This window comes from Pagrus major, chromosome 12, assembly GCF_040436345.1.
Source record: "Pagrus major chromosome 12, Pma_NU_1.0".
Lineage (NCBI taxonomy): Eukaryota > Metazoa > Chordata > Actinopteri > Spariformes > Sparidae > Pagrus > Pagrus major.
In genome coordinates, this window is record NC_133226.1 from 16,192,074 (window position 1) to 16,206,757 (window position 14,684).

Here is a 14,684-nt window from a genome sequence, read left to right on the forward strand (position 1 = left end):
AGTGCCATTTGACAGTCTAGTGAGTCGTGGCCATCTGTAGCACGCTCTAATGCAAGCACAAGCATTTGGCAGTGGCATTTGGGGAAGGTTTTTATTTTGATTCACCCTAGACAAAAATATGTATATATATCAAAAACTGAAAAAAGGTATATTTATTTGTGTCCTAATTATTTGATTTGTTCTTTTTGGTGAACATTTTAACAGATATGTTGGCTAAAGTGCTTTTGTGATTTCTTTTTTTTTCCTCTTTTTTGGATGATGTATAGTATCTGATATAATATATACACACAAATTTCATGTGACTTTCTTTTTGTGTGCCATTAAGTTTTCTCTTCTCAAATTGGCAAGCAAACCAATGCGTGTAGGGTGATTTGTATTGTGTATTTTACATAAAAAACAAGGACAATTTGGGGACTTTTATATTTATAAAGACATTATCATTTAGTGTGTCGTATTGATGAATATAGAAATTATTAAAGACACATGTAGTTTGGTTTTCTGAATATTTCAGATCTCAGCTCAGGCTAGCTTCTTAGTGTTGTTTTCTTAAAATTTGTGACTTGTCTTTGCAGTAAATAAACGTTTTCTTGTTGAAAACCAGTGTCCTCTCTCATAATCTTAACTTTTACACAGTTAACTCAATTTTCAGATAAAGATGATTTCACATCTCCAGAACTACGTTAGCCAGTTAAATTTTATTTAACCATATTCATACATATAAACACCAATATCATTCAAACTCCAGAATGTATGACAACTGTAAAGATCAAGATGAGCATGAGCTTGCATTTCCTCAAAATTGTACAGCATTCTTCTTGATTTTTTTTTTTTAAATCATTTTTAATGATGACCACAGTGGTTCTTCACTGTAAAGGTAGCAAAAGAGTATAAAATACTGCAACAGCTGTAGGTAAACAGAGCTCCAAATACCAAAATCTGTTTGAATAATAGTGCTGAGCACAAACTTAAATCATTCAGCTCATAATTGAAACCAGGTTTTTACAAGGGACTTAATACTGAAATGACTGCAGTCTGATAACCGTTTCACTTTTCATAGGGTATATTTGGCATCAATATGGCTTAAACTTCCTCACAGTTCATTCTTGGCTTCCTTTACTCAGCTGTTGTCTAGAATACGTTAGGTGAAGTGTCAACCCAGTAATACTCTAATTAAAAACGGTGGCGGTGAGCTATCTTTAAGTGATGCTCCATCCAAAATCTATCTTTTGAGTATCAAAAATTCACGGCTGTAGGGTTTGAAAGGGGGTGGTTTCACGTTCAGTGGGAATTTCATGAACCACGACTCAGTATGTTGTAAACAGTCGTCATTTTGCTGAAAAATGCACCTTTCAAACCTGCTGTGTTTGACACTGAAAACAGAGATTTGGGACAACACGTTTTTCATGGATCTCACCAAAAGTCATTAGCAAGAAAAACTTTTTCAACTATGCTAAGAAATCATATGGATACAACAAGTAACCACACATGCTATGAAACAAGACAAAATACTTATTTTTCAAATTAATAAAGTGCTAATGGACACTATGAGGGCATCTAATCATAAGAATGACAATTACAAATGAGATTACGTTGATGTGTTATAATATCTTTTCCTTTTGAAAGTATTTTAGAATTTCAATTAAATTTCAAGTTCAAAAAACGTCGGCGGAAAACATCAGCCTTGACTGGTCGTAGAATAATGCAACAGTTTCCCGGTGTCGGAATAGCAGCTGAGGTCAGCTAAAATGGGCTTTTCAAATGCTCTTTACATCATTTTAAAACAGCTATTCAGAAAAGGGGAGTATAAATCAAAAAACGTAAAACAAGGACTGTCAGCATTGAAAAATATTTAAGACTACATCTTACAAAAACATGAGTAATGAATAACATGATTTTACATAAATGTGATCTGTCGGGGGGGGGGGGTTCCACTTACATGAAGCCATATAAGCACCAGAGAACCGACGAAGGAGGGCTGGACTGACAGTATACTCCAACTGAAATCAGATTTAGTGTGTTCACACAGGGTAAATAACATCCAATACAAGGCGCCAGATTGTGCTGAGCTTGATTTGTTTTCAGTCAAATAGTTTGCCCTCGTATTAAATAATCCAACAAAGGATTTTTTTTCAGTCAGGTATGAGGGCTGTATACATCTTAAAATCTTAAATATTGAAATGTTCACACTGAAAAACATGACAGCTGAGTATGATGATGCTGTGCTAATTTAACATCCGTGTGGACACATTCTTAAATTCATCAGTGTGTCGGTATCTTTTTATTACTTGAGATTAAAGAGAGACACAGCTTTTTTCACTTCATGCTGTTTTGCAGTTCACATTGGTGAACAATGTCAGAATACTGTCTTGCTTTTTCATGCGCATCCTCTTGGCAGCATGTGAAGTACGATTCCTCCAAGTGTGACTCACATTTTCCTCCAGCTGTTTGGAAGTCACTGAACTTACAGACTCACTGCCAACTGCTTGCAGCACTGGATTTGAGATCATTGCATTTGGAGTATACTGCCAGCCTTTATGTCCTTGGTCCACAACCTACTCAGCATCCCTGTCGCCGCAGTCCTCCTCCAGCACTCCAGGCCTACAGGTGAAGTGGTCTGTTAAAAGTACAGTCTGTTTTTGTTTTTTTTATATTGTTTGTACAGTTCATGTCTTTTATCTCAGTCAAGAGGTTGAGGGTCAGCTATGGGCATGGTGTGGAGAACTTCGTCCAGTAGCTGTAGAGCTCGGTGTAAATGGATCTCAATCCAGCAGGGTGTCTCTTTGATGCTTTGCCGTGGGTAGTCGGGGCCCCAGCCCTTCACAAAGCTCATCCGCAGGATGCACAGCCTGCGCAGGTCATCAACCCCAATGCCTGCAGCAGCAGACAAACCTGCGGGGGAATTACAGGCAGCAATGTTTAGATCGATGTGGCACTATAGGCCAAACCTTGCAGAGATATGTTAGCTAAGTTGTGGTAAAAGTTGGGACATATACAGTGTAGAGACAGTTTAAGTAGAAAAAGTAGAACTGACATATGCTCATTTCTCACTATGATCAGGCCAAAGGTTTTACTGCATTTGAGCTAAAGCACACAGAGCATACAGACTGTGTGAACGATGTTAGCTCTGTGGAAATTAATTTCATTATCTTCAACTTATATTGTGATTGTTAAGCATGCTAATGGATTTTGAGGTTTAGTTACAGATAAAGCAAAGCAGTGGTATGGACTCACTGCGGCTGTACAAAGTTTGTTTTAGAGCAAATGAGAATCCTTCCACCTCAGCTGTAGTTGTTATCAGATATCAACCCATTTTGAACTCAAGACTTTTCAATGCTCTGGGTTTTTGAGCACACTTTCCCCCTCTAATGTTCTTAAACTCAAACGCTCTTTGTGTGCTTTCCTGTCTTTACTTGTTGAATCTTAAGTAATTCTAACATTTATTTTTGTCTTAACAATATCTTATTAGTCACATCTCACAATGCCAAGAAATGTTAACTTTCTCAAACCAAAGAGAAATCCTGTGCAACAGCCAATTTATACTTTCGGTTCTGGATCCAGTCTTTGGTTCATAAAAATACACTTGTTGAAGGCTAAGTGTAGCAGTAAGAGCACTCACTGATGGCGGGAGCGATGCCTCCCACAGAGCCTGGCCCGGGAATGTTGCCAGCCACTGCTGCTGCCTGGGCTGCAGCTGCTGCCTGAGCTGTCGCTGCCTGCTGCTGCATCTGCCTGTGGCACTGACGCAAGTCAAACACCTGGCAGGGGACAAGAAATTGATTAACACTGAATATTAATATCATGAGGGTAATGTTAACTTGACATGGTTCATATCCGGATGTATACATGGTCAAAAGTCCCTTGAATAACACAGCGTTTCTTTGAATGCCCATTGTACTGCAATCTCACCTTGATGTAAGCACTGGGGTAGATCTTGTGAACTGCGTCTCCAGGGGCACGTCCAGCCTCTCGATCCAGGTAATAACTCTGTACAAACACTGCATGATCACTCAAACAGCGCACCCAGACATCTCCTTCACCTTTACACTCCAGCTGGACGCCTTTGCCAATGTGGAGCCTGAGGATGGAAAGATTTATCACTTATCATACCTAGAGACATATATTAAACATTAATTGATTCAATAAACTATTTGATAATATATCTATAAGTATGCGGAACACTACCTGGCTCTCTCTATGTTCTCTGTCCTGTGGACATTGCTCAGCTGGCCCAAGCAGAAGCGATCCCCTCCCGATGGATCCACGTAGCCGTCCACGGTCACTATCGGACATGTGGAAGGCACCTTAAACGTCTCCCCGACCTGGACATCCATCTCAAAGTATGCGATGGAGCACCAGTATTCTGGAGCTGGAACAAACCAACAAGCAGCCTCAGGTCCAGCAGATTTCATGATTATGTTAAATACGAAGATTGTCTTCCATCTGCAGCTAGATACTCACCAGGGTGATTGGATATGGGCGGCTGGAAGGCAATTTCATTGGTAACAGGCCCTGCAAGCACATGTGGATATTAATTTTGAAAAGGCAATTCTGGAATCACACCAGTTCTAATGATGTGACATATTATTCAGAATTGAGCACAGATGGTACAGTGATGGTGCCTGAAATAGCCAGATTTCATAAAATGTCAAGAATGAAGGCTGACCTTAACACCCATGGCTAGAATCACTGATGGTGCCACTGCTGTTACTTCTACAACTTTTCTAAAATCCACTTTTGCATTATGGTGAATTGCCTTAATAAGGAAATCTACTTGGAGGTTTTATCAAATAAAATATGTAATACTGATGTCTTTAACAAATCAGCCTTCGTCTGAAAAGCCCTTTCTTAGAATCGGTGGCGAACTAACAACTACATGCCCTCCTCGAAGTTAATAATGTCCTCTCGCCAAAGTAGACAACGTTAAGCTTAATAACTAATTAACAGAGCCCATTATGCAAATAGCACAAGATGAAATAAACAGATGGCCATGTCTGTAAGCTGTTTGAAAGGATATGGACTATTCTTAAAGCAGAAAGGTTTTCCGTTCACTCACAGTAATGCCCCGTGTGAGGCATGGGTGGATGATGCTGTAGATGCCCGTTCTGATGTTGAGGCACTGCAGGGGTGAAGCTGCTGTTTCTGCTCCAGTTGGAGTTTGGATCTGAAAAAACAAATCGAAAACAGATGTGTTGCCAAGTTTGTGCTGCTTGAAGTCTGTGCAGTAGATCTTTAGTCTGTTGCAGCAGCTATAAACACGTTCTCTCTTAAGTTAGAGTAAGTCCAAACTAAATGATCAGTTTAAGCTAGTTTGTTTGATATTAAAGTTGCAGAGACGTAAAGTTCATCTTAACTTCATCGGCATGAAGTCCAAACTTACTAAAATAAAGTAAATTTTTTTAAAAAGCTGAGTGTATGTTCCATAATGTTATGCGTATACGTGTTGTCGTCATGTGGTGTCTTACTTGAGGGTCCAGCACTGATGGTAGAGAAAGCAGAGGTTGAAGCTGAACTGCTGCCCTCCGATGGGGGGAGCAGAGCGGGGCTGCTGAACGTCTCCTGTGGACCGGGCCTCGACGGCGGATGCTGAATAGTCTGCAGGTGGCTTTCCGAGCTTGAGTGAGATTGCTGGTTGTCATAGTCATACTCATCCTTTACCATAAGTGGACCTACACGAAGACAACAGACATAGGTAAGACTTATGGACAGCCACAAAATCTCACGCAAGGAAACGGGAAAACTTTGGCACTTCCTTACCTGAAGTTGAAAGGGTCAGTCCTGATAAATCTGTAATAACAATACATAGAAGAGACATGTCACTCAATCAGTTTATGTAGGTCTATATTCTGAAAAAGAATGAGAACATGGGCTGTACTTTGTTCAACCAGATTTGAAGAGGCTAAATCATATTAAAAATACACCGATTAATCAAGACTAATCTAAAACAGCGAGATCTAATTAAGACTAACACACCTGTGACCCTTACTTACCAATGCCCGGAGAGACAACCCTCTCGTAGTGGTATGGGTTGACACAAACATTGTCACATTTCAGGTCAAAGGCATACTGGCAATATTTCACGTGTTTTAATTCATTCTTGTGTAGATCGGGCCATCGCCACAGTCGGGCATAGACAACGTGGGGAAAACCTTTACGTCCTGCAACCTAAAGCACAGAGAGGAAGCTCTAATGAGATAAGTAGCGTTTCTGTGGCAACTTTCTCTTTAGTGTAACACTAAACCAAATTTTCTGGTGCTGTATTTCTGCCGCTATACCTGTAGGCGTCCATCCAAAGTTCGCTGTATGGTTACACACTTGCTTGGATGAGCCCCGTTCGTAGTGATGGCTGTGATTAGGGAATCCAGCTCATCCTTCTTCTCCTTCAGCTTCTTGACAAGACTCTCAATGGCTCGCTTGGCAAAGCTTTCGCTCTCTCCTCCCTGTCGGTGGCACATCAGGCTGTGTACAATGCTCAGGCAGGCATCGTTACTCGTGGGAGTGTTCGTGATTGACATCTTGCTCCTTAGGTTTCAACCTTGGGGAGGCTTTCCAGTTGCGTCCTCTATGGCTTTACCAGCGCAGGTGTCAACGTTAAAGTACTGTTGATCCAAGTGTGGCCAAGATTAGCAACCTAAAACAGGAAGGGCAGTGACTGATGACTGACAGCTCAGAATTTCACATTGCATTACTTAAAGCAGCATCAACATACTGAATATACAATATTTACGTCGCACTAACTTCAAGTCAGCTGTAAGATCAGGAAGGATTATATGTAAAGTCAATGTAATGTGCCTTTCTAAGGATGACAGCAAAATAATGCATCAGCCACTAGTCACAGTTGGTGGAGAAATGGGTGTTCAGACAACTTTCAAACCTTTCATGATATATATATATATTTAAGGCTGCATGGGTATCATCCATGCAATACTGTTTACAACCAAGAAAACTTAAAGGCGTACAGTTCAATCTGACAACCACTGCTTTAAAGCGTACAGTCACACATGCAGGGTCTCCTCCTCTGCAAATACAGCCACTAGTTTATCTTATCTTCAATGCAAACCAACATATTTTACGGCACGGAAGCCTTGAGTGGGCTCATTATATTATGGTTGGGATAAAATGAACATTGGGTTGTTTTTTACCACAGCATTTTCACAGCAAACGTAGCTAAGCTAACGTTAGCCCTGCCGGGTACCACGGCTAATAAACACAGGTATCCTCTTAACAAAACCTCAATAGGACCGAAATCACGCCGCTTAGTTATGACGACAAAATTAAAGCAAATGTTTAATTCAAGTGTTGTTGCTGAAGAGCTGAAGTTAGCTAACATTGCCCTGGCAATGTTGACTGGTTCCGCTAGCGTTAGCCATCACTGGAGTTACCGTAAATACCGTTAGCGCTAGTTAGCCAACGCTAATTTAGACTCTTATCACTGCGTGAATCAAACACAAGCTGATTTGCGGACTTACAGTGATTTCTCAGCGCAGTTGCGTTCGTCCCAGCGGTAGAAGATGATAAGTGAGTGGCTTTAACTACCTAGATTTCGATACGCTATCCAGCGTTAATGATATCCTGGCTAGCTCGCTCGCTAACAGCTAATGCTAAAAAAAAAAAAAAAAAACATCAACTTCACGCTAGCTCGCTAACCTCTTCCTATGATTGTGCGAAAACGCCAACTCGTGAAATGTTATAGACGGGCCCTCGTTTATCTGTTCGTCTTTTTAAACTAAATTTATATATATTTTAAAAAAGCTAACAACAACACGTTTGCTGGTTAGCTGGCCACGAAAATAAACAAAAAATTCCTCTCCACCCACCTCTGCTACAGAGCGTGCACGCGTAAAATGCGACAGGCGTGGCGCTGCTGATCGTATTTGTTAAAAAAATGAAAAACATCCACTGTTTACAAGCCCGTGGCAGTCTATCACACACCAGAAAGACGTTTCAGAGGGAGTGAAAGCTGTTTTTTTTCTATCATGAACCATTTACATGAAGTTTGAGTAGACTGTTTGTGTCACTGTGCTCTGTACAGAGGCTGCACTGCACCAGATGTTCCTGTATTCCTGAACATGAAGGCCTATGTCCTGTTTCTCACTCCATTAAATCCCAAGTTAATAAAATGAGCCATGGCTTTGATGGTTTGACTACTTAACAGTTAAGTGTCAAAGAATATGCATCTCTAAATTCCAGTAAACAATGTCCAGCCACATGCTGTTTTACTTTGTTTATATGTGGCGGACCCTGCCACCGTTCCACCCTCAAACAGTGTTCTGGGGAGCTTATTTTCTTCTGAGAACAGCTTGTTTTATTCAGACATGGACAAAATAAATATTTCTGAGTTTGTATTATTTCCTCATTAATGTTGCAAATGTTTCAATTCTGTTTGAATTTCTTCTCCAGAACTACGTAGTGCCCCTTTAACCCCAAGATGATGTTCTCAAAACACATCACCAGGTGAACTAAAGCAGGCCTGCAAACCTCCTTCTTTTATGCTGTGATGATTTTTTACTGTAATATAAAGTCTCCCCCTTGTGGCTGACCACTCTCTCTTCCACTATCTCCTCCATATCTCCAGATGACATTAACCACGTGTTTATGATTTAGTGTTGCCTCCCCATGAACAACAATAGCTTTGTTGCTAAAGAGTGATGTTATAAAAGCACATTTGTGTTGACCAAATGAACATAATACACAGATATTTAGCACCGTTTCAATGCCAGATGTTTAGGTGTGACATATTCAAATATATTCTAAGGTTTGTGCAACTACAAATCAAATGTTAGCCACACTTATTGTTTTAACAGTAAGAAAATAAATATAAATATCTGTAATGTAAGTAATCATTGTTGAGGAATAATGTAATATTTTCTAATTTATTGAAGCTCTATTAATGTTCAAACAGTTAGTAGGGCTGCGTGCTTCTGTCTTACAAAAAATAAAGCCAGTACAGCAGAACACAGAGCCTGACAACCCCCCGAAATACATAATAAATGTACTAAAGAGTGTTCAAAGGGGAAAAAACCTATCCAGTACTTTAAGCCTATCCTCTAAGAGCTGTCTGATGATTTGAGAGTTGTCATTTGAATTAATATGAAGGGGACCAAATGTTCAGCAAAATCCTCAAGTTTGTCCTTCTTATGATGAAAGGAGGGTAGTCTATAATATTTTTGGACAGCAGGGAAGTATCTTTTAATTTTTTTTCAATTGGAAAATTCCAATTTTAAAAAAAGAACATTAGACACATAGATAAAAATGGTGCATTTTGCCATATGCAGGACAAAATTTCTCTCTCTCCAAGCTTTATTTTCCCCACCAAAGTTCGACTGCAGAAACAATATGTCATCTTTTAAAACCAGATTAGACACAAAAATGTATCGTTAGTGGTAATTAACACTTCCCTCCTACGGAAGCTTAGTGCTGCCTCCCCAGAAAAAGAAAAACAGATCAGTATCACATTATAATGTGAAGATATTTTCACATTATTACAAAATATAAACTTAACATATTATAATAAGAACGTTTTGTTGTTATAAAAAACATTCTCTTTATCTTCACATTACAATGACATGCAAACTTATCACATTAGAGTCTAGCTCTGTAGAGTTCAAGACAATAAACTTTTCATGTTATAACGTGATACCGATCTGTGATACGCTGCGTCACTGCTAACTGTCCCACAGCAGCTCCCACATTCTGCACTTTTATGTGACTTTTTTATCATTTGCTATAAATATACATATATATTTTTCAAATATTGAGGAGAGGTTATTTTTCAAAAGGAGCTTCAGAGGAAAATATTAATAACACGAGTCTTTGCTTTTTAATTCAATTCAATTAAACATAAGATTCTGCCCCCGTCCCCTGTTCATTTTAAACTAAAACAACAAGTCATTATAAACAAAGAAGTCAATGCATATTGCTGTTTTTATATCCTACATATTGAAACTTTATTCTAGTTTTAAATAAGCTCCACACAGGAAATCAATTTGTTCACTGCCAGTCGATATCTCTGCCCTGCACACTTGGCCTCTCTAAATCTGTGTGCTGGCTGAGGATCCTATTAAGTTAGAAAGTTCCACAGTGTTATTCCATTATTGTTATCTGCTTCCGACTGTTAACAGCAGAAGCTAGGTGATGATGTGACATGTATTTTTTCCATTTGTACTGTTCCTGAGGCCTTGATAAGGCCGTCAGCATGCCCGTGTCAGAAAAAGGAAGTGGGAGGGTTCAGAGGGCACCGAGCAACCTGATGGCAGGATTGTCAATAGAGCATGTTGGCGTTGGAGACCAGGAATCTGACACCACCTTCTCACAAATGCTGCCACTTGGAGTGGCGTCTCATCCTGAGTGACGGTCTACAAGACTCCAGGCTCTGACACCTCGTTATCACCATGGCATGGACGCGGGCAGAGAGAGGCCCGCCAGGCATGTGACGCTAGAGGGATGGGGATTAAGGTTGTTAGTTGGGGAGTGCTGTGATTACCTGACAATGAGACAGGGTGCACAAGAGATCAAAAATTGCTCAATGAATGTATTCGTTTTCAGATTTTGTTTTTTTTTATTTTAACAACCATAATAAGATTAATGTTTGTGCGAGAGCCAAAAGCAGAATATGAATGGCGGGTAGCGTAAAGAAAGATTTCACAGCAGTTGACAGAAATGTTAGGTAAGAGAAATTGTACATTTGTCAAACAAGAAGCCCCGAAGAGCTTCAAGACAGCGTGAAAATCCTCTCCTGGTCAAAAGCCAACGAAAATATATTTTCTGCGAGTTTGGCAAGCAAATAAGAGGGAAAATGTCACATTCTTTAAATCATTTCAGTGGCTCCAAGGGGCCATAGGGCACAGAAACAAATTATGCCATTTACAAATCTGCAGCATGTATACTTACGCATAAACCGTCTTGGCAAGATTATGAATCACTTACAGCTGATTTAAGAGGCTTTTCATAGTTGAACAAAAACATACAGCAAACTACCAGTAGTGCAAATCATTGTGATCTGGTGGCCTACCCCTTTTTAAAGAACATGTCAGTTTGGATCAACTTAGCTTCTGCATTAGGAGTCTTTTCTGCCAGAACAAAATGTAGATGGATCAAAGGAAGTTTTGAGAAAGTTCTGTGATGGAAAGTCCGCCAGTGAAATAACCCAAAGCGCAAACTTCAGTTTTTGTCAGCTTGTGTGCTTTGAAACTTGGCACTAAAGTTAAATCTTTTGTCCTTATATGGATCTCAAAAACATTTTTCCAAATTATTCAGAAGGCTGTTATTGTAACTGATATCAGTGCTCAGAGTTGCCCCTAAAGACGTTCATCTGAACCAGGTGGAAGAGACTGTTTTTTTTACCGGGACGTTCAGACATATCAGACATATCACTCTATTTTCTGTCTTTTCTCTTCTTCAGTCGTCTGTGAGCCTACTGTGGTGCATGGTAGAGATGCTATATTTGCAGAGAGGGCCTGTTACTGTCCTTTACAACGAATTGTGGTTGTATCCGAAAACATTCTGATATACAAAAATCAGCAAATAATTATAATAAATCACGACAGACTGATTTATAAGCTTTGTATTCTACAATAATATAATAATAGCTGAATTACAGTAGGCTCAAAAAGTCTGAGACCCCAATTAAGAATACTTCTTTTTTGCATTTGTTTCAAATGTAAATTTTTTATTGCAAATGATAAGACCAAGACCAAGAGTCCTGACTGTCATGGACTTTTTCTCCAGTCACCTGGCCTCAACCCCACTGAATATGTATGGGGCCAAGCTTTCTGTGAGATTATAAAAAGCTTTGTCAAATCATGCTGAGATAACATGAGTCATCAGGTTTCGCACAAACTTGTGGAGTCCGTGCCAGGTCGAGTGCATGCCGCCTGAACTTTTCACTCATATTGTTAAAGGTGCAATATGTAAGACTTTTAGCTGAAAACATTCCAAAATTAAATGAGATTTACAACAGAATGTGAATAAATGACAGTTTACATTATGACATTATGGTGTTTAGGTGTTTAGTTGCAGAGATATCTATTGAAGTTAGCATGCTAACCAACTAGCCCTGTCCTGTTCTGGTCCAAAGCTCCTTTGCTAGCTGTGCAAACACTGAAACTGCCCTGATGCTCTAAGCTAGCTGCACGGCTAATTGAGCTAACTAGCTAAGGGCAGCTACAGTGTGAGTATGAATTTGACAGGATGCCAGTTACTACATATTGCACCTTTAAGTTAGTATTATCATTTGTAATCAACTAAATATTATTAGATTCAAGACAAATGCAAAATAAAAGTATTGTTTACTCGTGGTCTCAGACTTTTTGACCCTACTGTAACTTTATACAATGAATAATTTACATCATGTAGCACAGATTTGTGTTCTTCCCTAATTTACAACTAAGTCTAAACTTTCACACCACTGTATGAGATCTTAGATACTGTGGATAGATAGATAGATAGATAGATAGATAGATAGATAGATAGATAGATAGATAGATAGATAGATAGATAGATAGATAGATGTGAGATGATGATCATTTATTTCGCTCCTTCAGTGCACAGTCTCTATCTCTGTGTAAGGACTATCTGCAGCCGCACTCTGCCACCACCATTCCCTCATACTTGTGGTTGAACGTGATCACCCCGTTATCATGATAAAGGAGTGAGATGGGCTCCAACTTAGTGGGTACACAGCAGGCACGCGATGCCCTCTCTGGACTCTTAACACTCAGCAGTGTCTGCACTATGGCATGTTTGGTGGGCGAGACCTCGGAGGTCATGGGTGGGTTGCACACACCGTTGCACTCATACGCCTCGTAGCCCAGTGGCTGGATGATCCACGAATCCCAGCCAATGTCTTTAAAATCCACAAAGAGTGGGGTCCTCTTGCATGGCTCGCTCTTAACATTGCGACGGATTCGGGGAGGCGTGTCATAGATAAGGTTGGACTGCAGCTGCGTGAGGGACTGCTTGTCCAGCTCGTCCTGGTTGTGATTAACGTGCTCCCACAAAGCCTGCTGGCTCCGGCCCACGTTTTCAGGAAGGTCATTCTCATGTTCAATCATCTGGTTAAGCTCTTGTTTATCCAGTTTGTTGTCTCTGCTCTGATCATTTGAGAACAAAATCATCACTGCGTTGTGTTTCCCGTCCAAGCTCCTGTCGATATCAATCTCAACCACCCTCCCGTCCTCCTCCTCCTCCTCCTCTGTGGCCCCTTCCTCCTCTGACCCCACGCTTGCAATGTGTACCTCCAGTTTGTGAGTTGCACACCCTGACTTCAGCCAGAGTGCAACCACATGAGTCAGGTCAAATGACACCCAGCTGTTATCTTTGGCATGGATATGCTTTGTCACCAGTTCCTCCAGATCCTTCATCTCCACCACCTCCTCTTTATCCCTCCTTCTCCCCGTTTTCCCCACCTCTTTGGTCCAAACAACGCCCTCGTGTATTTTGTAGATGGTCACCTTGCAGTCAGTGCCGGCATATGGTCTCCGGGCCTTCCAGACCAGGGTAAAAAGACGAAGCTCGGCTATTGTCACATGCTCATGGTGGCGCATTGAGATGTTGAACAGCAGCGGATGTATCTTCACACCCCTGGCTGTTAGACTGCTCGGGGACGGATCTGAAATCAAAATATCAACAAGTGTGCCTCAGTGCATTTTGTATGCCTCTGTGTTCAAAACTCAAGTTAAACTATGTTAAATATTAAAATGTAAGCTTTTATAAATACACACTTGTGTTATCAAATATAGTTTTGGTTTGTTTGAATCATTAATCTCGTTAATTGTTTCAGTTAAAGCAATCAGCACCTCCAGATTTGACTTTATTTTTAATCATTAAATTAGAAGAATGTCAAACATGAACCCAATCATCTGAAAGCAAATCCGTTGTTATTTTTTTTAAATGCAACACATGGTAAAAAAAAATTTTTTAAAATCATACGCAATATATACATTTTGCAATGTGGTATTAAACAAAACCAAGTTTGTACCTTCGTTCTTGAAACTGCGCACAATGCCGGCTGAGGGCACAGCAGTGTGGTCGTGGGCGAAGCGGTTGTACAGCTCCAGCATGTACTCCGGTGGCTCCTTTCGGGCAGCGAGAGGCCTGTGCTGGGGCCTCAGCTCTGTCAGGTTCATTGTGGACAGAAAGTGGCTCAGAAAGTCCTGTGCATCAAGTAGCGGGTTATCACCCCTGTGATGGTCCTCAGGAGACCTGATGGGACTGCTCAAGCTCAAACCAGTCAACGTCAGAAGTAGGACATTCGGAGAGCGGATAAGCCCAAGGTTGGAGAAGACTGAAACGGTCATGATTGAGTGGAGCAAAGGTTTAAATCCAAAGAGTATCAAATGATGAAGATGTGGTGGATCCTTTGGAGTGGACACCTGCAAACTGTTCAACCTTTTCGAGGAAGGACTCTCCTTCGTTAAAGGACAACAGGTTGCTGTTGAGGGATTTGCCCTTGTTGATCTTGTGGTCTGGATCTGAGGGCAGGGCTGTGCTGTCCAATGTGCTGTGCTGACATGTTTGGAGATGTCACCAAGGCCCTGCTCGGCCCTCCTCTCTCTCCCCCTGCCAGGACTTCATGACTATCCATAATTTCCTCTGATATTCTGTCTCATTTTGACGTACGCTTTTCTGTTAACCAACCACTGACAAAACTCACCTTAGATTAACATGACATGATTTAGCTGCTTTAT

General features: G+C 40.6%; 2 protein-coding genes across 2 annotated transcripts; both read right to left on the minus strand.

The window, feature by feature from the left end:
• Positions 1–676: 676 nt before the first annotated feature.
• Positions 677–7,796, minus strand: smad4a (SMAD family member 4a). Its single transcript, XM_073477810.1, has 11 exons — positions 7,467–7,796; positions 6,273–6,628; positions 5,988–6,162; positions 5,755–5,784; positions 5,463–5,666; positions 5,054–5,161; positions 4,459–4,509; positions 4,183–4,366; positions 3,907–4,075; positions 3,617–3,755; positions 677–2,889 (listed from the first exon to the last, which is right to left on the minus strand). The coding sequence occupies exons 2-11, from the start codon at positions 6,510–6,512 to the stop codon at positions 2,678–2,680; spliced, it is 1,512 nt and encodes a 503-aa protein (XP_073333911.1). The 5' UTR covers positions 6,513–6,628; positions 7,467–7,796; the 3' UTR covers positions 677–2,677.
• A 4,770-nt stretch (positions 7,797–12,566) lies between these two features.
• LOC141006371 (bone morphogenetic protein 10-like) lies at positions 12,567–14,294 on the minus strand. Its single transcript, XM_073478556.1, has 2 exons — positions 13,976–14,294; positions 12,567–13,606 (listed from the first exon to the last, which is right to left on the minus strand). The coding sequence occupies exons 1-2, from the start codon at positions 14,292–14,294 to the stop codon at positions 12,567–12,569; spliced, it is 1,359 nt and encodes a 452-aa protein (XP_073334657.1).
• Positions 14,295–14,684: the final 390 nt, after the last annotated feature.